The 22829-nt window shown below is 58.4% G+C and overlaps 5 protein-coding genes across 5 annotated transcripts, besides 2 other annotated features; all 5 read left to right on the top strand.

Annotated features, from left to right (window-relative positions):
* Window positions 1–268: part of a repeat region that runs on past the window's edge.
* A 946-nt stretch (window positions 269–1214) lies between these two features.
* LPMP_311320 (hypothetical protein) lies at window positions 1215–1595 on the top strand (the record flags this gene model as incomplete). The annotated part of the gene is made up of 1 exon (XM_010703220.1): window positions 1215–1595. The coding sequence occupies one exon, from the start codon at window positions 1215–1217 to the stop codon at window positions 1593–1595; it is 381 nt and encodes a 126-aa protein (XP_010701522.1).
* A 410-nt stretch (window positions 1596–2005) lies between these two features.
* Window positions 2006–2928: a repeat region.
* Window positions 2929–7324: 4396 nt separating this feature from the next.
* On the top strand, window positions 7325–9661 carry LPMP_311310 (hypothetical protein; the record flags this gene model as incomplete). The annotated part of the gene is made up of 1 exon (XM_010703219.1): window positions 7325–9661. One exon carries the CDS (start codon window positions 7325–7327, stop codon window positions 9659–9661), a length of 2337 nt encoding a protein of 778 aa, XP_010701521.1.
* Window positions 9662–10889: 1228 nt separating this feature from the next.
* On the top strand, window positions 10890–14219 carry LPMP_311300 (hypothetical protein; the record flags this gene model as incomplete). Its single annotated transcript, XM_010703218.1, has 1 exon — window positions 10890–14219. The coding sequence occupies one exon, from the start codon at window positions 10890–10892 to the stop codon at window positions 14217–14219; it is 3330 nt and encodes a 1109-aa protein (XP_010701520.1).
* Window positions 14220–15401: 1182 nt separating this feature from the next.
* LPMP_311290 (hypothetical protein) lies at window positions 15402–19793 on the top strand (the record flags this gene model as incomplete). Its single annotated transcript, XM_010703217.1, has 1 exon — window positions 15402–19793. The coding sequence occupies one exon, from the start codon at window positions 15402–15404 to the stop codon at window positions 19791–19793; it is 4392 nt and encodes a 1463-aa protein (XP_010701519.1).
* A 1026-nt stretch (window positions 19794–20819) lies between these two features.
* LPMP_311280 (hypothetical protein) lies at window positions 20820–21836 on the top strand (the record flags this gene model as incomplete). Its single annotated transcript, XM_010703216.1, has 1 exon — window positions 20820–21836. One exon carries the CDS (start codon window positions 20820–20822, stop codon window positions 21834–21836), a length of 1017 nt encoding a protein of 338 aa, XP_010701518.1.
* Window positions 21837–22829: the final 993 nt, after the last annotated feature.

The following is a 22829-nucleotide window of genomic DNA, read 5'->3' as shown; positions in this document are numbered from 1 at the left end:
GAGCGGAGTGTCAGCGCGTCTCACCGCGACCCTCGCTGCCCACTGGCGTGGGGAGCCTGCGCCGGCCCGTGGGATGCACCGGGTGTGGCGACCTGCGGAGTGTGGGGTGGGTGGAGATGGTGGCGGGGCGGTGCTCCGATGACTGAGTCGGCGCATTACTGTAGCGCGCGCTTACGGCTGCTTTGCACCAAGCGACAGGCATGTGAAGGGCTTGGCAAAAATGCAGTTTACTTCATGTGTGGCCGGGCGCAAACACGAAGAGAAAAAAAACGATCTGAGTAAAGCCCTTAATGAGCTGCAGTTAAGTCATCTCTATTGTGGATTCTTTTGTCTCCGGGCGCAGTTGTCTATGAGCATAGCGCGCTCTTCTATGAATGCGTGTCCATTGGTGTGTGCTAGTGTGGCCCTCAAAACTGGTCACTGGCATGCTGGTAATGGAGAGCCTGTATAACGGGGGTGTACCCCTTCCGCTTAGCAACCTCCTCCCCTGCTCTCTTAAGGAAGGCATTTCGCAATCTTTCGATCACCCACGGTGGGAAAAGGTGGTGAGCCTTTTTGGTAGAGGACCCTACTGATCCTATAGGCGGCTGGTATGCTAGTGTGGCCTCGCCATTGTTCCACCACCAAAAAATGTGAGCTGATTCCCACTCGAGAAGGTCCTCTCTATCACCGTCACGCGGACTCATCGATGATGCCAGCGATGGGGCCCTGCTCTGCAATGAAGGGGACCTGGCGTTTTAGCCCCCCTCTTCCCGTCTCTGCGTCTAGCGTGCCTCTTCGCGCCCCCGACACTGATGGTCTTTGGGGGCCTTTTTTTTTCTGTACTGCGGTACATCACTCCCTCCGCAACTCTCTCACTCTTCATAATCCTCGCTGTGTGTCTTTTCTCCCTTACCATCGTATCCTTATTTCGCATTACTGGTGTTGCTGTCTTGGATTCACGTGATATGACACTTCCCCACGAGGTTCGGTGCACACGGCCTCTCCTCGCTCTTCAGTCTGCTTTCCCTTTTTTCCGCCTTTTTTTTTCTTTCGCTCCGCTTTGCATCGTTTCATCACTCCTTCTCGCTCTCTAGCTCTCGCTCGCGCTCTCTCTCTCCTATACGTCACACCACTCGCCTAGGAACACCCGAGGGACGGCAGAAGGTGAGAGCTACCCCCGATACACAAGGGGGAAGGTCGAGCCTATTTGGGGGTTTTATTTACGCTGCACGATGCCTCACTCCCCTCAGTCTACTGGGCAAATCACCTGCCACCAGTGCCATGTGACGCTGGCCTACCCCATCGGTGCCCCCTCGGTGCGGTGCCCGATGTGCGCCGCGGTGACACCGGTCCAGCAGTTCAGTGTGACGTGCGTGTGCTGCCGCTGCATCCTTATCCTGCCGCAAAACACCAGCCTTGCTATGTGCCCGCGATGCCGCACCGTAATGTCTATCCCGGCTAGTATTCGCGAGGGCCACGGCGGGCCGCAGGCACCGCCAAAGCAGTGCGTGTACATTGACCGCCCGCCCACTGTCGACTCGTCGGGCACGAGGGTGACCCACTTGGCTGTTGGTACGAAGCTCGACGATGACAACCCACCCGTGAAGCGCTAGGTATTGTAGACGGGAGGTCACGCGCCAATACGCACATCTGCGCAGAGACGATTCGCCTTGGCGCAGCGCTTTCAAGCGTTGTGCTCCCTACCGCGCTATGTGCGTCGCGCCCCCCTCATCGTGTCCGTCGCGGTCGCGTGCCCGCCTTTGGTGAGGGGCTCTCCGCTGCCATCGCTTCTTCGTTTTTCTTTTTTTCTTGTTTTTGTGCGTTTTTGCTTCCGCCCTGCACGTTGCGTCGAGACGAGGACACGCCGATGTCCGCCCCGCCCTCTCACGCCTCGCTTGCGTCCTCCGCTTGGGCTCCTTCCGCTTTTATTGGCCTTTGCCCCCCTCGTTACAGCGCCTTTTTTCTCCTTGTGGCCACGTCACCCGCCCGCCACCTCACCGTTGCCTCAGGGTCGGGTGCCCCGCTCGGAGCGTCGGCAGAGAGGTTTGGGCTGGCGCTGTGCCGGAGGGAGGCGCGGCCGCGATGACCTTTGTCCCCGCTCACGACGCAGCGTGCCGACGAGCCATGACACGCTGACGCGCGTCCGCTCCGGTGAGGGGCGTGCGGGTGCGGGGGGAACAGCCCATGCCGCCTCGGGCGCATGGCGGCGTCCCGCCTGTCGCGGCACACGCGGGCACGCCACCCGGAGATGCCCCCGTGACGTGGACGCAGGTGGGGGGACGATGGCGGCGGGCCATGAGACGACGGGGCTGTTCTGGGACCCAGGCGCCCGGAGGCGGTGGTGCGGGCGCTGCGAAGCACAGCGGGCATGGCGCGCCGCGTCCACGCAGGGCATTGTGGGGCGGGGGGAGCACGAGCGATGCGCGCGCAAGGCACGAGGGGCTGCAGGGAAGTAAGAGCCGCAGTGCAGGCGTGCGAGGCATGCGGCATCTCCCCCATCTGGCCGTGTGGGCTGATGCGGCACCGAGGCCGGCGGCGTGACTCGGGCGCCTCGAACCACGCTATCGTGTCCTTTGGGCACGGACGTGGAGAGCCCCCACGCCGCATTGTGTGATGCTGCGTCCTGCAGCGACGGAGGGCGAAGCGTGGCCCACGGGCGGAGCACTGCGGCACACCGGGCCCTGACCTGAGGCGGGCCGGCTTCGTCCTCTGGGACACCCGACATGCGCCTGGACTACCCCCCTGCTGCCCGCGCGACCGACGCCGCGGCTTGCGCTCTCGAGCAGGCGCCTGGAGGGGCCCGTTAGACGCACGGCGCGATGCGACGGCCGGGGGGGCTTTGTCGCAGGACTGCCCGGGCTGCACCGCCGTGTGCTGCGGCTGAGGCATGGGTGAGCTGCGGTTGCACGCGCGTCTGCGTGTCGACTGGTTCGTGGCGGCATGGACGCGGCGAATGAAAAGGAGCGTTAATGCCGGTGTTATTTTGTGTGGTGCTGTGGGATGCTGCTCTGCTGCGCTGAGGTCGCTGTGGGCGAAGTCTCCAGTGAGCCACTCCGAGGGTGTCTCTGCCTTTTGTTAGAGAGGACTTTATTTTTCTCGAGGTGACCGTGCGCGGCAGCTGATACACGGCTTGTTGCGGTAGTGTGGTTGTGCGTTTCGGAGTCTCGTGCGCGAACGTGTCGGTATTGGCTGAGGTTTCTGCCGCGTGCCTTTTGTGGTGGTCCTCTGTGCGTTTTTTTTATTTCTCTCTTTGTTGTTTTTCGTTTGTGTGCTGTGCTCGTGTTGTGCCAGAGGACTGTGTCCTACGCGAGTTTTTTTTTTGTTGCCCTTTTACTCCTCTGCACTGCTCTCGTCATTTGGGGTTGTGCATGTCTTCGTGCTGTTTGTCTGCATTACGTTTCCTCCAGCGCCACCAAGTCTTTTCTGCGTCTTCATTTTCGTCCACTTGCAGAGACGTTTCTCTCGGACGCTTTATCTGCCTCTATCGAGTGCTACCGAACGTGGAGCCCGAGATGGGGGACGGGAGGTGCTTCTTGGGCTTCCTCGTGGTATCAATTTCCACGGGGTTGTGCCGCCCCTGTGGCTCAGGCGAAGGGCCGATTTCTTCTGTCGTCGACCTCTTTGCACACGAGCCCTGAAGCACGTTGCGAATCACTTGGTCGGTACTGTTCTACGCGGGATGAGGCTGCCATGCACTTCTCCAAAGTTTCCACAGCTCTGCACTGGGCACTGCTTCTCACGAAATACTCCATTCGTTTTTCTCCCTTTTTGGGGGGCTCCACATCCTCTTCTTCCTCTCCTCTTCTCTCTAGCGCTTGTGATGTGATGAGGGTGGACTCGTGCACAGACGCGAGCACGCTCACGTGCGACGAGCAACGAGAGAAATGCCCACAAACTCGCCTGCGGCTCTCGCTACACCTCTTCATCGTAGCGTAGGCGCTCCATGCTCTCCTTTTTCCCTTTGCGCTGGTGGAGTCTCTAGTGGTGCACCTCCCCGCACCCTTCATCGTAGTGCTGCAGGACAATTAAGTGAAGGAACGGCTACCGGATGAGACGATGTAGACGAACGGTGACACTCGCCTTATGGGCTGCTGCCAGCACCGCTACCACTCACATGGTCTCTCTGCGCCTCGTACGATAAGGGCCGTGCCCCTGCTCTCACACTCCCTTCACTGTGCACTCGCGCTACACGTCGCATCGAGGCAGCACACGTTGTGAGGTCTCTGCAGGTTTTGTTTTACATGTACGCGAAGCGCACTCCTTGCAGTCACGCTGTACAGAAGTGAATCGCTTTGTTCGGCAGGATTGAGAGGGGGAAGCGCAGCAGTACTTCACGACCCACCAGCGGGACATCTGAGTGGGCTATATCGCACCTTTTCATCAACTCATTCATGCGCGGTAACCCAGGAGCCGCCCCCGCTCTACTAGCGGTGAGGTAGCAGACGAGCATCGCGAGTTCGCCGGCGCTGTTGAGAGAGGTGTTCATGGATGCATGGCCAAGCTTGGATGATACGACTTGCGAGACGTCAGCCCACTTTGTTGGCATCTTTTAGCCGCCAACATCGCTGACAAAGATGGCCGGTAGTAAAGCGGCGCTCATAAGCCTCGTGTCGAAGCTGCAAGACGACTTGCCCACCGGCACCCTCGAGTGAACGCAGTGCCGTCTGCGCAGTTAGGCATATAGGCGAAGTCGTACAAGTGCAATTCTCACAGATGACTAACGCCACGCAGGAGGCGCGGTGCTTTTTTCCCCCTTTTCAGGACCTCAAGCAGCGGGTCTTCTGGCGCTTAGTGGAGGCGATTGGGACACAAGTGTACGTGCCCAAACAAGAGTCTAGGCGAGGTGCTGCTGCTCAGCAGCGTGCAGGCCTTCTCAGCTTCACAGCCACTGTACTCAGCACCCGGTTGTGATGGAGCGAAGCAGTCAGTCAACCCTGTGAATGATGCACCGCCGCGCCAGCGCAGCATCCGTCAGTTACCCCGAAACCCTGTGGCGATTTTTGACAGCTACTTCTCCTTGTGCTTGTTTTCTGGGGCCTCCTCAGTAGATTCCATGCGGAGTACGATGCACCCTGATCGCTTTGCTGAGAATTCGGTTTACCTGAATTCGAGAGAATCAACGTGGATATGCGCACATTTTGAGGGAAGGAAGAGGAGGGAGGCTGCGGAGCTGGACTCCAAAGTGGTGAAGATGGCGATGGCTCTGTCGAAGTCAATTAGCTATGACCGTCTCACCGTTCTCCGCGAGAACGACCCTAGCACACGACTTGCTCCTCCGTCTATCCAAGTGGTACCGACAGACGGTGGGCAGCGGACTTCTACGTCGACGGCCTCGTCACCGTTACCACTTGCGTTGCCGTTCTCTGTGAAGCAGCGCGGCAGAATCCCTCCTCATGTGGTTCTCGTTTTGCCGATCGCCTCCGTCTGCATCAGGCCACACCGCCACGCTGGATGTATCAGCGTGGCGAAGAACACCAGCGTGTGGTCTCTGGTAGTGATCCCTCAAGTCACTCTTCAGATGGAGGATCAGCTGAAGCAGATGACGAGCAAGGGAGCTGCATACTTTGACCGCTGAGAAGTCTGTCGGCTCACTTGGCGCACCACCCCTATTCGAGCGCCTTCCGCCACCGTAGTTCTCATACGGCCCAGTGCTCGCCGATACGCTACCTGGACAGCGTGCGCATCTACCGGCGTTGCGCCCTATTGTGGTGCACGCCCCCAACCTTGGCTACCTCCTTCCTGGCGAGGGAAACGGCGACTCGACGTGCAGAAGAACACATGCAGCCCCCTGCTGTTCTCCCGCTGCAGATGGAGAACGCATCTCTGAGTCATTCGTATCGCCCTCAGTAGCACCCACCGCGCCTCCGCCAGTTGCGTTGGCTCAGGCTAAAGACAACTCCCTGCTGCCCGTGCTGTCCTCTACAGTGAGAAGCCGCATGGCTTCAGTGATTTGTCTGCCGAGGTAGTGGGTCGGTGAGCCCCTTTTCTGCCGTGCAGACCGAAGAGGCTGTTGCTCGCACCTCTCGACGCTGCAGAGTACTGCTAGGGGTCGATGCCGATCTTTCCGTTGACTCAGGCGGATGACGAATGACGTCTCCCAAGACGACCCCATTCAGCGCTTCTCTGTTCGTTGTGCCAATCTCGGCGTTATGCGCTCTCTCCGCTGCGACACGCTGCTAACGAGAGGACAGAGCAGAAGGCAAGCAGGCAACAACAGAGAAGACCCTCCATTGACAGAGGCTTGTCTCATTCTACCTTGTGCAGGAGACGTCGTGGTCCTCTGAATCAGTGACGTCTACTTGTTTGGTGTAGGCGCACTTGTGTGTGCGTGTGTTTTCATGCCGAGCGTAAAGGGCCCCACGTGTGTGTGTGTGTGGCCATGCTGTCATGCAACCGGTGCAGCTCCTACACTTCAAATGCACTCATCGGTAGGCAACTGGAAGCCCTTCGTTACGTGTCTCTCTTCACTTTTTCTACTCACTCGACATGCTTGTTTTCCCCTCTCTCTCTCTCTCTCTGTTTGTCAGTCTGTGATGTCTGCACACGGCAGTGAAAACGTCGAGTCACACCATTGTCGGCCCACTCACGGCTGTTTGACTATTTCCCATCAACACCCACCACAGACGATCATCCCACCCACCCACCCACCCCCCTCTATCGTGAGTACCAGTGAAGCAAGAAAAGAAAACAGTGGCAAATATAGAATTGAATCACCTTAGGCAGGCGGTGCGTGCGTGCATGTGTGTGTGTGGGGTGCCGCACTGAGGTGCCTTTCTGCAAGTGCGTCATTGCAGGTGCTTCTCTCGCCTTCCTTCCCCTGTTGTTAGCGTTGGATCTTCTCTAGGCCTGACTCCACGGACCCCCCTTTCCTCCATTCAGTGGACTCTGCACACAGAGAGGGAGAGGTCAGTTGTTTTAATCGGTCTTGATCCCCTCAAAAAAAGAAGAGACGAAGAGGTCAGAGACGCAGCAGGACGTCCAACTCAATTTTAGTGTGCGATGCTCTTCCCGTTCTGCCCCCTCTCATTGACGCCACGCCGGACACCTTCGCCTCGTGCCCTTTTCTCTCTCTCTTTTTTATTTCGCCCTCGTTGTGTTCACGCTTCCCTCTGGTAGAGGTGACTTTATACACTCGAGGAGTTCAGCCCTGTGCGGGTGGCAGAAGCAGAGCCGAAGCAACGAAAAGAGAACGGGCAGGCGTCATCCTGAGTGTCCGCGGTCCGGCGTTTTACATGCCGGTTTCCGGCTTCACCTTTGGTAGTATTGCTGCGCTCGTGTCTTGAGCTCCTTTCGGCGCTGGATTTCCCCTCGGATTCGCCCTTCCACTTCCAAGGCTCCACAAATGCGTCCTGAAACGCAGAGCGGCTGGGGCGGTTACACCGACAGCGCAGAGACGCGGATTCATCTTGGCAGCAGCGGTGCGGACCTCTACACAGGCAGCAGCCAAAGCGTCTCTCAACCCTACACACGGAGTCAGAGTCCCGATACCGGCAGTGCATGCTGGAACCTGCAGAGCAGTATTGGGACATACGGGCAGGGTCACGCCAGGAGGGGCACGGCTGTTGATGTGAGTCCACCACCTCGGCTGCCTCTCAGCCTTCCCTTAAATGGCGTCGGTCTCGGCGTTGGGCCACGGAGGGGTTATGCTGGTCACGAGTACGAGGGGTCGTACGACAACGAGTACGAAGAAGATGCTGATAGAGGCAGTTCTGAAGACGAATATGAGTGGGAGGGTAATGAAGAGTGCGATAACGGGAAGTACGCGTATGAGCACCATCACAATGACGACAGCGAGGCGAGCGAAGGTAGCTCAGCTAGAAATGGCGCAGCCACATCAGGAATGTTTTCTCAAGGTGCTCGTGACCTCGGCTTAGATTTCGAGGCGAGCAGGGCTCCACAAACTGCTGATGCCCAACCCACTTGTGGATTCGGCTTCCCAGCAGCGAAGTTGGCTCGGCTCAACGTGCTCGGGCAGGGCAGTACACGCTTTGCTTTGTGTGCTGCTGCTGCTGCTGCGGCTGCATCTGCCACGAAGGCTGCACCAGTAACGACAAGTACGTTCCGGCGTTGCACACCGGTGGCTCGTGTTGCTTACAGTGTCGGGTATGACCCCGCGGCTGGCGAGTCGTCTGAGGATCTGCCCAGTGCGTCGGAGCCGCGTGATGAGGGTGTCGTTGTATCGTTGGCCGCCGCTGAGGCGGCTAACTCATTTGAGCAAACGTCGTTCCCATTCACCGCCGCGAATATATTCAACACTGCGACACAGGGAAGCCCTGACATGACCATGGCGGCACGGCCGATTCACAACAACATGCGCGACACCCCTCCCAAACCTTCAGCTGACGCTTGCCACACGTCAACAGCATCGATTGCGCGCTCTGTGGTCGCTAGTCGTGCCGCTGTGAAGCGCAGCGATCATAGCTGCAGTGCGCTCACTTCCGTCGCACAAACCTCCGGGTCCCCGCCAGCGCATGGGGATGCAAAGAAGAGCGCCAAAGAGCCCCTGCAGAGCACTCCCGATCACCGACGTGAATCGATGTCGTCTTCGCCGCTCTCGCCACAGCGCCCCACAATCGGGGCGAAGGATGACATGTATGGCCACAGTAGTAATGACGACGCTTCGTCAACGGGTTCTGCTAGCACAGCCATATCCCCGGTGCTGGCAGTGGGCAAAGGCGACGATGCACGGGGCTGCGGCAACGTGGGGGGGTCGGAGCTGCCTGCGCTTACAGAGCCGACGAAGTCGCCTGATGCCGCCCACGTTGTACCGTCGCCGATGATGGGGAGCGCAACTTTCATTTCAGGAAAGCCAAACCTGCTGCGTGTCTCTGGTCTCAGTCGGTTCGTGGCGGACTTTCTGGCGAGGTGGAAGTATTCTATGACCGAGGTGGATACGGCGAACTCGGCATGTGAACGGGAGGGATATGCGCGGTCGCCCTCCAACAGGGTAGTGTTACCGGCGCTTGGCATTTCATCCCCAGCAGTGGCCCCTCTTCTAGAGAGGGAGAGTCCTTTGGTGGGTCTCCGTAGCCGAGAAAAGATGGAGGAAGTCGACGCGGCAGTAAAGGATTTGGCTGCCATGGAACAGAGAGGAATGCAGAGTTCGCCTGCGAAGTCCGACGCGCCACCAGTGTATGCACCGAACGTGTTGCTCAACATCTCAGTCACTACCGTGTTCAACTACTCCGAGGCAGAAAAGTTGTGGCTTTCACGTGGCCAGCCGAGTACCCCCCCAGCACGTGCGACGCAGCGGTTGACGTCTGTGACTGGCAGCGCGGTGCCACCATCAACTGCCAGGGCTTTGGACAGAGTGCTGCGGCCTCCGTCTGCTCCTTCTGTGAAGGTGTCGCTCTACTGTCGTCCGCTGCTGGTCCAGCTGTCAAACCCCTCACTGCACGCATGTGTTCTCTGTGCCGCTGGCAACAGTGCTCTAGTGAGAGTGGCACTCACGCTGCTCTATTGCGTGCCTCGCTCCCTGGTGCTGACTCTGCCATGGGTGCTTATTCGTTTCACAGTGGCGCTCGTTGTGCTGGTTGCAGCACTGGTTGTGATGGATGCAGCATGGTGTCGGTGGCCAAATCTGAGTGTCTACACGGCGGAGTTTCAAGTCAACGCTACAATGATGATTCTCTCTGTTCGCGAATGGCTTCTCTCCTCCCTGGGCGCTGACAGCGGATGAGCTTTCGGAGAGTACGCCCGGGAGCTGTGAGGCTCTCGCGCCATCGGGCCAGCGCTGAGGCTGTGGGCCGAGCACACGATGCAGTATGAAAAAGGTGTGAGGCGGCTGTGGTTTTTTTTGTTCGTCTGTCGCCCCCCCCCCCCACCATTCCGCCAGTTCAGACTCGCTCTTTTGTTTACTGTTTTACGCGTGTCATCCCCTGCCCCCCTCCCCTCCCGCGAGTTTCTCGCCGTCTTTCCCCCTAACGGTTCTCTTCTCCATTGGCCCTATCAAATATGCGCTGCATCTCCATTCACCACCGCTCTCGTTCTCTACCGCTCTGCTTGGAGGAATTCCGCAGAGGAGAGTCGGACGCTAGCGAGAGACTGAGGCCCCGGTTCATGATGCACGACCATTCCTCTCTCTCTCTTTTGCCCTCCCTGAGAGTTCTCAGGCGCTCTCTGCATGGGTGATCCACGGGTATATCCAGTCCTCCCGCACTTGACCTGCACCCCTCTCACTCTTGTACGGTGTGCTCCCCCCCTCCCCCATTTCATCTCTGGATGGCCACACTGTAGAACGTGGCATTCGTGAAATATCGGCTTCTAAAAGCGCCTTCACAGTAACGCGGCTTTTTTTTCTTCTTGCTTCCTCCTTTGATAGTTTGGCTTCACGCAGTCGAGCTCCACCGCGCATCTTAACAAGTGCACTACTGGTGAGCTACAGTGTTCTCTCCTTTTTCAGCTTTGCTGCTCGGGCCGTCACAAATAGGCCCCCCCGCCGCGCCGCGCGAGATACCCGTGAGTCCCTGCCTCTGCTGCCGCTTGCCTCACCCGCCCTCTTTTCCGCCCGCACCGCTGTAAACCCCTTTGCACTTTCTTTGGTTCGTTGCCTACAACAGTAGTCGCCTGCACTACCGCATGCAGACACCGATTGGGCTGCCGTCATGTCGCATTCCGTAGCCTTGGTGACCCCACGTAGCGCTACTGGGAACACACCTGGCGGCAATCGAAGTCCGCAAACTTCGCGCTCCACATCGGCAGCCAACTCTACTTCTTACGCTCGGTGGCGAAACTCACGCAAGGCAGACGCTTCCAATCGCAGCCTCCCAAGCCATTCGTTGCCTGCGGACCAAGTGTCACCCCCCATTGGTGGAGAGACATCAGCGAGTAGCCTCTTCACCGACATTACGCGTTTGCAGGACCGCAAACGGGAGAACAAGCGGAGTTCATCCGAGCGATACACCTCAATGACGTCAGAGGCACCGCCGTTGACCTCGATTGAAGAGCCGTCCCTTCGCTCTGGTCTGCTCGGGAGTGCAGCTGCGTCCCATACTGAACTCTCCCTGCGCACTCGCGGCGACCTCGAGGAGCGAGATGGGCACCACGTTACGGTGAAGGACGGGGCGGGCTCCGTGAAGTACTCTTTGCCTTCGTTTGGAGCCATGAGCCGTAAACAGGGAGAGATGCCCCAGTACAGTAGACGACGTGACCAGAGTGATGCTGCTGTGATTACTGATTCCTCAAAAGTCAGCCAAGTGACTGTGGCTATAGCTGAAGCAGTGCCGCGGATAGCCCAGGAGCAGACGTCCGCAGCCGAGGCATACGAGGGTCGCTGGTCGAAAGAGCTGCAGCAGAGCACCGCAACAGAGGACGAGCTGCGTCAACTCTACCAACAGCTCGAAAAGGAGCTGGTGGGGACGCGGCGTGCCGTGAACATCGCCGAGGCGAGACACAAGCGTGAGTTAGACTTGCTGAAGCAGCAGCTCGAGCAGGAGCGAACAGAACGGGTGAAGGCGGAGCAGGACCGAGAAGACCTCCTGGACCAGGCGAGGATGAGCCCCCTCTTCACTCCACGCACGGGTGACACTTCACTCGGCGCAGAGCAGGGTAGCGACAGCAGGGGAGGCAGAAGCCGCTGTATCTCGCCCAGCAATGCGCACTTGAGCGACGTCTTCTATGACAAGCTGAAGGAGAGGGAGGAGCGGGCACGTGCGCGGGTGCGCAAAGAGTTTGTGCGTCAGGCACAGGAAAACCTCTACGCAGAGCAGCGCAAGCGTGCCGATGCCGAGAAAGAGACGGAGATGGCTCTGAAGCGGGTAAGTAAGGCGGAGGACGATATAAGTAAACTGCAAGAGGCACTGCAGGAAGCGACCAGTGTCGTGGAGGCGAAGGATGTGCAGCTGCACGAACGTGCCATCCATGTTCAGGAGTTGGAAGCGCAAGTTCTTCTTCTCGAGCATCAGCTTGCAGCTAGCGAGGACGCGGGGCGGCTGTCCACTGAGCTTGCGATGAAGAACCTCGAAGAGGCGAAGGCTTTGGCAGATCAGCGGCAGGTAGAGCTGGAGACGCAGCGGCAGTTTGTCTATCAGCTGCAGGAGAAGATAGGGCTCACCACTCGCGATCTTTTTGACAGAGAAAACGACCAAGAGGGCGTACTGCGCACCGTGCATGAGCTGCGGACACGCTGTCGTCACCTTGAAGAGGAGTTCGCGGCAGAGGTGCACGAAGCGACGACGCTCCTGGAGCAGAAGCAAAAGCGCGCTGAAGACGAGGCAGCGCTTTTACGAGGACGCAACGATGAGCTGAAGCAGCGCTGTGCAGCCATGGGTGCGGAACTGTCGGAGATGAGCACTCGACTGGAGCACAAGAGCAACGAGGTGACACAGCTGCGCGCACGCAACGAAAAGGACCTCAGTGAGTGCCACATCGAGATCCGTAGTCTTCAGCTGCAGCTGGAGCGTCTCACAGAGGGTGCGCAGTGGCGCTCATCGGAGAGTGTTACCGCGAAAGAGATTGAGCGGCAGGAGCACGCGGCTCTTGTCCGGCAGTACGCGGCCGAGGCACGAGCTGTGCAGGAGGAGCTCGACCGCTTAAAGGCCCAGTTTCACCGCGAAAATGAGAAGCACTTGTCTGTTGTGCTCGATCTGTCGAAGCAAATCACTGCACTGAAGCAGGAAAACACACAACTAGAGCACGCGGTCAACATTCGCGAGCACGATAGCATCGACGCGGCGCGTCTACTGAGCCACGCACGGCAGGAGCTGTCGCAGCTTCGAGAGGAGCGTCGCCGGATGAGCGTGTCTCAAGTAAACCCCCGCGAAGGTAGCCGGTCGAGAAGCTCCGTAAGCAGTTACGACGTTGTACTGCGCCGCATCGCGGAACTCGAGAATGAGCAGAAGGACTTGACGGAAAGGCTTTACGTCGCCAATCGCACTGCGCAGCAGCCGAAGAAGGGACGTGCTCTAGTCGGCCGTCAACACCACCACCGATCGAATCGTGAATTTTCCGTTCCGCCGACGGACTCCTTCTTGCAGATGTCGGATGACGAGGGAGAGAGGCGCTGGGTGGTTGATGAAATCGTGGCGAATGCGCCGCGAGGTTTGGCGGCCGGCTCGCTTATATCGGCTTCTAGCAGACATAGGGAAGCCACGACAGCGCTGGCGGATCTTTTAGAGTCGATGGTGGAGAAGCTTCAGTGGATTGCTCACAATACTGAACAGCAAGAAGCTCCATCGGCTCAGCGCAACTCACCTATCGCACCGCCGACACTTCAGGAGAGGCGGATGCGGCAATCTATTCAGCCAGAAGAGCGCGAGGCTATCAACTGTGTGGTGGCAAGCTGCATGGCGGCGCTGGAATGTTTCCACCTCAGGCGTACCTCCTCACCCTTCTACCCTTCTTTCTTCGACGATGGAGCAGAGAGGACGTCGAATGAGGCCGCCGCCGCCGCAGCGGCTCAGCGAGAGGGGAGGTCTTCTGGGTGCGATGCAGCACCACTATCTTTAGTGACTTCTTTCGTTGGGGATGGTGATCGGGTCGCGGCTTGCACCCGGTCCTCCCCCCCGGCAGCAGATCGGCGGTCGCCGCATGTGCAAAGCCACCATGGTGTGCTGCAGGACATCACGCGGATGGAGCAGGGTCGAGAGCACTCTCCTCAGATACGACTGGAGAGGTCGAAGCGGAACTCCCAGCGCTCCTGCTCCTCCGCCGCAGCTGATTGGTGGCCGCAACATGTGCGAAACCATCGTGGTTTGGTGCACCACACCACAAGAACGGAACGGCCCCGCGATCACTCCCCTCAGGAACCGCTGGGGAGACCGAGGCGGAGCTTCCAGTGCCCGTGCTCCGCTGTCAGCTGTAACGAAGATATCTTAGCATACTTTAGCCGCACGTCTGCGACCACTCCGCATCCAGTCACCGAAAGAGCGGCGTGTAGGGACACTGCAGTGAGTGTTTTGCAGCATGAGAAGCGAGAATGGAGCTCATCGGGAAAGCGTGATGCTGACAATCCGGATACTCTCCAGTGCATCCAGCTACGCATCCGAGCATCTGTGAGCGAGGGAAACCGAGAGGAGCTTCAATCCGAGCCGTGCTGGGAAGGAGAGGAGCATATGGCGGCGATTGAGCGAGGTGAACAGTTCGCTTTCCCCATTTTGCGGCACCGCTCAGCTGGAGATACTTCCACCACCGAAACTCCTCCTGCTCGTCCGCGTCGCATCCGGGCTGCATCAAAAAGTCACAGAGCTTCTGGCGGGACGGTGGTGGCGCCACTCACGAAGGCCGACTCGAGCGCGTAGTAAGTGACACAGTTGGCGCACTCCTTGGCGACGTTAGAAAGTTTGAACCCCACGCATGCACTTCAAGGAGCAAGATCAGGAGAGGCCGACGACGGCATTCTGCGCTGCTTACTCATCCCTGTAGTCAAAACCTTCGGTGCTGCTCTGAGTATGCCGCGCCTTGGCATCTGCCTTGCCACTGGTGCGGCAGCACCCCCCGCCAACCGACGCGTCCTGTCGTCTGTTCAGCAACGTTAACTACGTTACCTCTGCGCTGCCGGAGCATGGGTTGGCGGTTGGGGCCCATCAGAGCACACCACCGCTTGAGTGTCGTGTAGGGCAGCGACATTCGAGATTTAGCTACGAACTTAACCCCCACTGGCTGCCGCTACTGGGCATGCGGGTAGAAGGAGGGGGGCGGCGGCGGCTATGGCTCAGAAATGCGCGCACCGTATTACGAGTGCGATGCTTATGCATGTTTAGCACTGTACTTCTGCATCCGTTGGCCGTGGCGACAAATTGGCTGTAACGATCGAGTCGTGATTTTGGTGTTGGCACCACGCGTCTCCGATTTCCTCGTTTTTTCCCTTTTTTTTCTCCTTTCTTCTCCAGTATTCGCGTGCGTCTTCTCTAAAGCCCATCGAATGATGCCAAAAGGGGGGAAGGGCAGGGGTGGGGGAGAGTTGCAGTCACTGGCACATCCGCTCACAGCCGACAATAGAGGAAGCGAATGCGTTGTATGCCAAACTGCTGCCACGCGCAGCTCAGGGACCGACAAGCGCAAGGGTCATCGGGTGGGCCCTGGTAGTCTTATGACGAGCGCTGTTTCCATTTCTTTGTCCTTTCTGTCGATGCACAGGACTTGTGCTCTCCAGCGTATTCGCCTTGGATGTGCCCTTGCATCTAGGGCCCTGTGCCGCCGATGTCGTGCTCGTACCCTCCTCTCTCTTTTGCTCGGCTGTCCTGTCGACACAACACCTTTTTCGTGTTGATGAACCAACGCGCAAGCCAACAAATCGAGCCCCATATAATTTCTCGTGTGCAGCTGGGGCTGACACCTCCCCCCTCTACACAGTTCTACAAGCGCGGAGCTACTGAGGCACACTACATGCTTATACCGCCGGAGCGGACGAGGAACTCAATAGTATTGCTCTTTTCCTGCTTGGATTGTCTCGTGCGATTTCACTGACACTTTTTCCACGAATGTCTTCGGTCAGTGCTTGGAGCTCAGAAGACGCTGTGGGGCTGCCTATCCCACCACCGATACCCACTCCCCGCGCCACAGCGGCATCACGCTCGCTAAGGACACAACTCTGCACTTCCCTATCTACGACAGTGGCTCGAATCAGCCCTCTATCTCCATCAGAAGTGAACACCGCCTTAGCAGTGGCGAAAATGCTGGTACCCGGCACAATCAGTGAAGTACCGGTCTCTTCAGGCGACGTTCCTGTCGCTACTGGCATTGCCGCTTCGAAACCTGCTGATTCACCTGCCCTGCTATCTATACCGAGCCAAACTGAGCGGAAACACGTGCCGCAACAACGGCTGGAGAACGGTGGGAAGACACGACAAGACATGAGCGTCGTCTTTGATGAGACCGCCGCCTCTGCTGATCCAACGAAGGCGTGCTCGCGGACCAAGTCTACTTTCACTTCTCTCGCAAGACTGCCGGAAAGCCCTGGCCGCACGCGCTCGTGGAGGACGCTAGTGCTGTCACCTCGAAGAGCTGCCAATGGAGCCACTGCTGCGCCTTCTGCGGTGAAGGACGTCAGTGAGAGCGACAGCGGCACGCCAACCACCTTATCTCTGGACATGGGGCACAGGAAGACAACGAAAGCTGCAGGAGCGAAGCCGAGCACAGGCGCAACTATGCTTCTCTCAAACGACGACAAGGACGCTGCTGCCGAGGTCACTATCACCGCTGCACCAGAGGAGGCACCTCGCGTTGACCTGTACGAGGGGAGCGGTGGTCTCCTCACTCCTCGAGAGCGTTGCAATACTCTTCCGCCTCCATCGTCTGTGTCGCCGCTGACCACCGCGTCAACTCGTACTCTCAGCAGCGACGATGACGGCGAAGAGAGCAGCCTGGTTGTTTCCAAGAGGAAGGCAGGCAACGCCCACGTGACAACAGAGGTGGGTAGAAGCAGAAGAGGTACCTATGCCATCCAGAGAACATCGGCTGCGCCGTTCCGCACCGTCTCAGGTAGTGTCTCTGACACAGTGGGGTGCCTTCGAGGTCGTCTTGCAGAAGCCTCCGGTCTGTCTGCCCTACGTTCTTCTACAGAGAGTTTGTCTGCTCTCGTTTCTGGTGATAGGGTTGCTGATGCCAAGTCGGCGGAGGCCACTGCCTCGACGGAGCTGAAGGAGCTCCGACAGGCTCTCAAGGACAAGGAGCGGGACCTCGTCCGACTCGTACGCGACCTGGACAAGGCGAAACAGGCTGCCGCGAAGGCGCAGAGGAAGAGCGAAGAGCTGCAGGCCAAGTGGGAGGGCGAGAAGTCTGCGTTTGCAGATCATAAGAAGGGCGCCTTGACACAGCGGCACGAACTGCAGAAGGAGCTGCGGCAGGCCCAGACAGCATTGCGCTCGGCAGAGCAGGCACAAGCTAAGCTGCAGCGAGAGCTGGACAAGCAAAAGGAGAAGCTGGCCACTGTGTCGTCGCGTGGAGCGAGCGATACCACGACCCCTGTCATGACTCCAAGATCTACAGCACTGTCCTCGGCCCCTTTCGATAACATGCTGCAGGCGAAGGTGTCGAGCTTAGAGAGCGAGAAGAAGCTCATGAGGGAGACGATACGGCAGTTGGAGGAGCAGTGCTCTGTGGCCGCTGCTGCCGCTAGTCTCGCCAAGACAGCCGAGGAGCACCGCAGCGCTGCCGCATCTAAAGAAGCAGCGGAGACGATTGCGACACTGAAGGATGAAGTACTGAATCTTAAACAGCGGCTCGCTTCGCAAGATGCTGCAGTGCGGGATCTGCGAGAACGGGCAGACACACTTCTAGAGGAGAACGAGGCGCTCAAGACCTGCGCGAAAGCCGAAAGAAAGCCTGCACGCAGCGATGTCGCTGTCGCCACTCTGCGATCAGCTTCCACACGAGGCAAAGGGGAGAGTGAGGAACCGTCGCTTCCGATGCAGCCGCCTCGTCAGGTGATGGCGCTTGAGACCCCTGCCGAGGAGGCAATGGCGCACCTGAGGGAGGCGCTGACAGCGGCACAGAGCCAGGCGGGAGTGTACAAGTGCATGCACGAGCACGCCAAAGGCCGCATCAGGAGGCTTGAGGCAGAGTTGGCCGCTTCTCGTTCAGCGGAGGCTTCCGCCTCTCCCAACGTGGCCACTGTCACTCTCAGGGACACGATGGCTACCTTAAAGGAGCAGCTGGCAAGTAGGACGGCTGAATGTGGTGAGCTGCGGCAGTGCGTCCAGGAACGAACTGAGGAGGCGACCACCTTACAGTCGGCACTTCAAGAAGTCGAAGGCGAACGAGATGCGCAGCTACGGCAGATTCGAGATCTGCAGTTCCGCATTGCCGAGGCTGAAGGAAAGGCGGCAACCTTGCTGGCAGTACAGAAGACAGAGCGGCCTGCTGCGCTGGAAGAAGCTCGAGTGGAGCTGCTGTCAGTGAGGGCCGATCTGCAGGTTGCCGCCGTTTCCGCGCAGGAGCATCAGGAGGAAACAAATAACCTTCGCAGTCTACTTGGTGATGAGCAGCGGCGGTGCGCTCATCTGGAAGAGGAGAGGCGTGCTGCGCAGGAGGAGGCGGCAGCAAAGTCCGCTGCTGCTGATGCATCAAAGCAACAGGCTGATCACTACAGGAAAAAAGCAAGGCAACTCACAAAGAAGTTGGGTGAAGCTCTGCGGGAGCTCTCGGTGCTGGGGGAAGAGTACGAGCGTGTCTGCGAGGATCGTCAGATGGCGCTGTCGCAGCCCGACACTAAGAATAAAATGGTTGCTGAGGCACGCAGTATGATATGTGGGCAGCCGGTTGCGTATGTAGAGGCAGATGCCGCAACGGGGGACACCGAAGCGGCCATTCAAGCTGTGTCCCCCTTCCAAGCGAGGCGCACTACCAGCGTGTCACGAAGCCTTTCCGACGCTCTCCTCTCCGCAAACAGGCAGGCTGCTATAAATGGCGTGACTTCCACTGCGTGGGCGATCGCCGCACTAGATCAGGAGCGGCAAGCTCGTGAGCAGCTTGAGCTGGATGTGCTCTCCCTCTACTCCAAGGTGTCCGCCATCGAATACCTCGAACAAAGTTCCTGGAATTCGGCGGAGAGGGGGGGAGCTTGCGCCGCTACTGATGCATCATCAGCAGACTTGACACTGGGGAGCTCGCATGGTGGACAAGGACACATTCAGCAGCCGTCACGGATGCCTTCAGCACTGCAACCATGTCCCAGCACCTCTGGCGCGCCGGGGCGCGCTCGCTCTCCAGGGCGCGCTCGCTCGCCGCAGGCCACACACGCGTTGGACCCTCGCTACTTTGACCCCACCATGTTCACCTGCTCGGAGGGCCAGCCGCGCTCTGCCGGAGTCGATTCCATCAACCTCTGCGGACATGCCGCGGGGTTTTCGCAACAGCTCTCGGAGCCGCCGCAGCGAGGCCGATCGTTGTCCGCTCAAGCTCTTCAGCTGTCACCGAGTGCGGGCAGCAGGGGCGATGCTCAATCGCCAAGCCGAGCGCTTTCTCTTCGGTCCATGGCACTGGTTACATCTCCCACTGCACTCCAGGCCTACCGCAGCGACAGCATTGCAGGCCCCTCTGCAGCGTCCTCTGAGCTTCCTGCTACCTCGGTGTACTATTCCACTGGATGCTCTTACGGCACTGACGGCGGCGCGGGGCAGCGTGCTCGGGTTGAGCTGCAATTCAGCGATACTGCGGGGCGGCTGTTGCGGAGCATGCGTGGACGCCGCGTGCAACGCCCTGTGTTCCCTGCCGCTGAGAATGAGGCAGCGCAGCTGGATGTGTGCTGTACCGCCATCGGCTCGATAAGCCACACGATTTACGCTTCTCACATGTTGGCTGCCGGGCACTATCACCTCAAGCACACCTTTCGTTTCATCATTCGCGTCCTTAACGATTGCAGGAGCGGCGGCGACATTCTCATCGGGTTTTCAGACCGCTATGTACCAATGGAGAGCTTCGGCGCCAAGCGAAACGCGCTGCGCTACAGCGGCTGCTACTATCTGAGTCTACGCGACGGTTGCCTCTTCTGTCCTGCCCAGGATGTCAGCGGTGCCGCCTATGAGGGTTGGTCCGCAGCAGCGGCGAGGGCGGCAGAGCGACGCTGCAGCATCGGGGTGGGGCCGAGGCAAGACGGAGGTGCCTTGTCCATTTCTGCACAGGGCATAGAGGCGCCTCTCTCTGAGGCGTGCGCGACGTCCTCACCCGCGCGCAAGCGTGCGCTGCTGAGGCCAGAGTGCGTCGCACGTGCCGGCGACGAAATCGCCTGCACCCTCCGCACCGATGACCGGTCTATCAGCTACTCCTGGAACGGCGTCGAGTGTGGTGTTGCTTTCACAGGAGTGCCTTTATCGCCCTCTCTGTACCCGTGTGTCGAGATAAACGCATCTGGTGGCGCCGTGGAGCTGCTCTGAGTCGATTCAAACAGGGGTGGGGTGGGGGCTGACGCCTTCATTCTCTCGTGTTTGTGCTTTGCCTTATCTAGTGAGTGGCGCACGTCCCCTCACCTTGCCGATCGCGTGACCGTGCAGCGGGGGGTGGGTGGGTGGATAGGCCGACGAACTTGTTAGATGTGCCCTTCTCTCTTTCCTTTTTCCTTTTTCTTTTTACGGGTTATCCTGGAGAGTTAGACTGAAATCGCCATCGTTATGTCTTTTACTTCATTCTATAAATGCTCAACAGGAAAGAAGAGCTGCGCGATCCCCCCGTCTGTGAAGTATGGCTCGCGTGTGTACAGTCCATTCTCTCTTCCGTTGTCCCATATGCGCGCCTTTCTTGCTTGCTCTCTTGTCTCTCCCCCACCCCCTCCTCCTCTCTCTCTCTCAAGAGTGTGCCTGCGTATCTTGTGTACCGCAATGCAGTGCATGCGGGCACGTGCCAGCGCGGCGGTGTACAGCTCCCGAGCGTCCAGCTTCGACCTGTGAGCATGAAATACTAATCAAATCAGTATTCGCGTGGAGCGAGCACCCGAGGGTACACTGCGCCGAGTACTCGACAACATACATGTATCGAGGCGCTAAGTGTTTCGTTTCACCTCTGATACAAGGAGACTGCGGGACAAGGTCCAGTGGTGGTTTAAGAAAACTGCGTGAGTTTTATTTCTCACCAAGTGCCTGCTCACGGACTGCACAAGCCTATACCTGTGTCGGCCTTTCCTCTGAATGGGCTGCGCTCCTTCAGTTTTTTCGGCTCGCCTCTCCCGCATCTCGTTTCTGCCTTTGCTCTTGGCATCTACACACTCGTGTGCGCGGAGAGCTTTCATCGTTGCTCCTCCTCTAGAGCTACTGTGCTTCTACGCAAGCGGTCTCGCCCTCTACCACTTTTTTCCCCTTTTTGGTTTACCGTAATATCACCATATCCACGCACTTCCAAACAGAACTACTGCGCCCTCCCAGACGCGGCCAGTGCGAGACTACTGCAGCCCAGGCAAGTGACACCGGATGCTCGGGAGCTTGGACGTCACCACCGGAGATGCTCTGCGCAGCTTCCACGACGCACTTGATCAAGCCCAGCAGTCGCTCCAGCGGGATGAGAAGCGCCTCAGCGCAACGGTGCAGCTGCTGAGCGATCTGACGCTCGAGGTGGACCACCTAAAGGCGGAGAGGGCTCCCAGCAGCGCCACTTGTCAGAGACGAGAAGCACTTCAAGCAGAAAAGGTAAAGGCACTGCAGCACACACGACATCAGCGCGAGGCCATTGCCGCGACGGCGGACCACATCCAGCATCTGCAAGCACCTCGCCTGAAGCTCACCAAGAGGGTGGATGCTCTGAAGATCGATGTGAAGGTACTCCGCCGGCAGTATGGGCTGCGTGCAGCGCAGGTCCATGCATTCATCGCGCAGTTTTTACAGCCGCAGAACAGTCTTGAAAATCTTCGATGTCAGCTTGCACAGCTTCAGCAGGAGCGTGCAACGCAGGCGGAGGCTGTGAAGATGGCCCAGCGGCGTCTGGAAGAGCAGAAGGCAGATTTAGCTGCACTTGAAGCTGCTGACAGGCTTGGCACAACAAGTGATTCAAACGGAGGCGCCATCGCTGGCAATGGAAAAGCACCACGGACGAAGAGCGGTGATGAAGCTGCGGCAGTGTTGACACTAGCGACTGACGGCAACGACGTGCAGCTAGACGCTGCGGACGAAGAGTGTGCTGTGGACGTGCCTCTTTTCACTGAAGCGGAAAGGCGCGCTGAGGCGACGAGGCGGCGTTCTGCGCAGGTGGCAGCACACAAATCCGCTGAGACGCAGCAGGTCGAAGAGAGAACGAGGCTCGAAGCCCTCCGCGTGGATCTGAAGCGGCAGGTTTTGCTGCTTTGCCAAGAGATTGAAGAGGCCGACGCAGCGCAGCAGCAAGAGCAAAAGGCGTATCATGACGTGTTGAATGGCGCTGTAGGCGAAGCTGATGGAGGTGTACTTCGGCAGTGCAAGCGATGTTCGTGCGACCTTTTTGGCGGCTTCTCGTGACCACGACTGAAAGGACGGGGAGAAGGGTGAGAGAAGTCCACGAGTGCAGAGGGAGCACATGTGTTCCTACCGCTTTTTATTCTGCTAGAGGTTGATGGGCAACGTGTTCATCCATCTCAGTTTTCTGTGAATTTCAACACTGCTTGCTGATTTTGTATCCTCAAAAGACACTCAAAGGTACTCTAGGCGATCTCTTGAGCCATATAGCAGCGCGTTTTGCTTCATCTTGTGAATCCAGGAGTTGTGTGCTCAGTGGTCACACTGCAGTGTATCCCCCGTTTGGGCCACTCTCGGATAGTGCAACCCCATGATCTTGTCGACACGAGTTGCGCAGAAGAAAACTCACCTTAGCTGTTCACACCACTCCACCCTGGAGCTATTAGCGCTCGTTCACTCCTCTTTCCCTCTCCACTTTGGGTGTTCTTCTTCGCTGACGCTTTGCTGCCTCTCCTTTGTGATCCCCTATATACACACGTGTAGACTCATGCCAACAGTCCTCCCCCTTTTCGCATCACAAGCGAAGACACCCGTCAGCAGTTGACTTGGTAGATCAGCGGAAAAGTAAAAAGTGAAATCAACCAACCAACCAAGCCTAATACAGCAATAGCCGCAAAGACGATAATTTCTCTTCCCCCGAAGAGCGAACGACACTCACGCCACCCTCACACAGAAGAACTGCCGCCTGATTCTCCCCCCTTTTCTCTCCTCGTTGCGGTGTCTCTCCCTTCTTTCGCTTCTCTCTACTCTTTCTCTCCATCTAGCCGAGCATTCTTTCTCCCCCCTCCCCCTCCCCCAGCACTGCTCCAGGGACCAAAGAACGAGAAAAGGAGAAGTCTGGGGCGTTAAGCCGCATTGATGGCACGTGCGACTGCAGCGTAGACGGCGCGTTCTTCCGAGTCGTTCTTTTGCCGAGTGTGCGGCTTAGGCGCTCGTCCGTGCTGGTGTTGAAACCGCGGCAAAGCCAAAAAAGAGCGAGAAGGTAGAGACTATCGC

Source organism: Leishmania panamensis, assembly GCF_000755165.1.
Source record: "Leishmania panamensis strain MHOM/PA/94/PSC-1 chromosome 31 sequence".
Taxonomy (NCBI): Eukaryota; Euglenozoa; class Kinetoplastea; order Trypanosomatida; family Trypanosomatidae; genus Leishmania; species Leishmania panamensis.
Note: the sequence above shows the minus strand (reverse complement) of the source record. Positions and strands in the feature narration are given on the sequence as shown.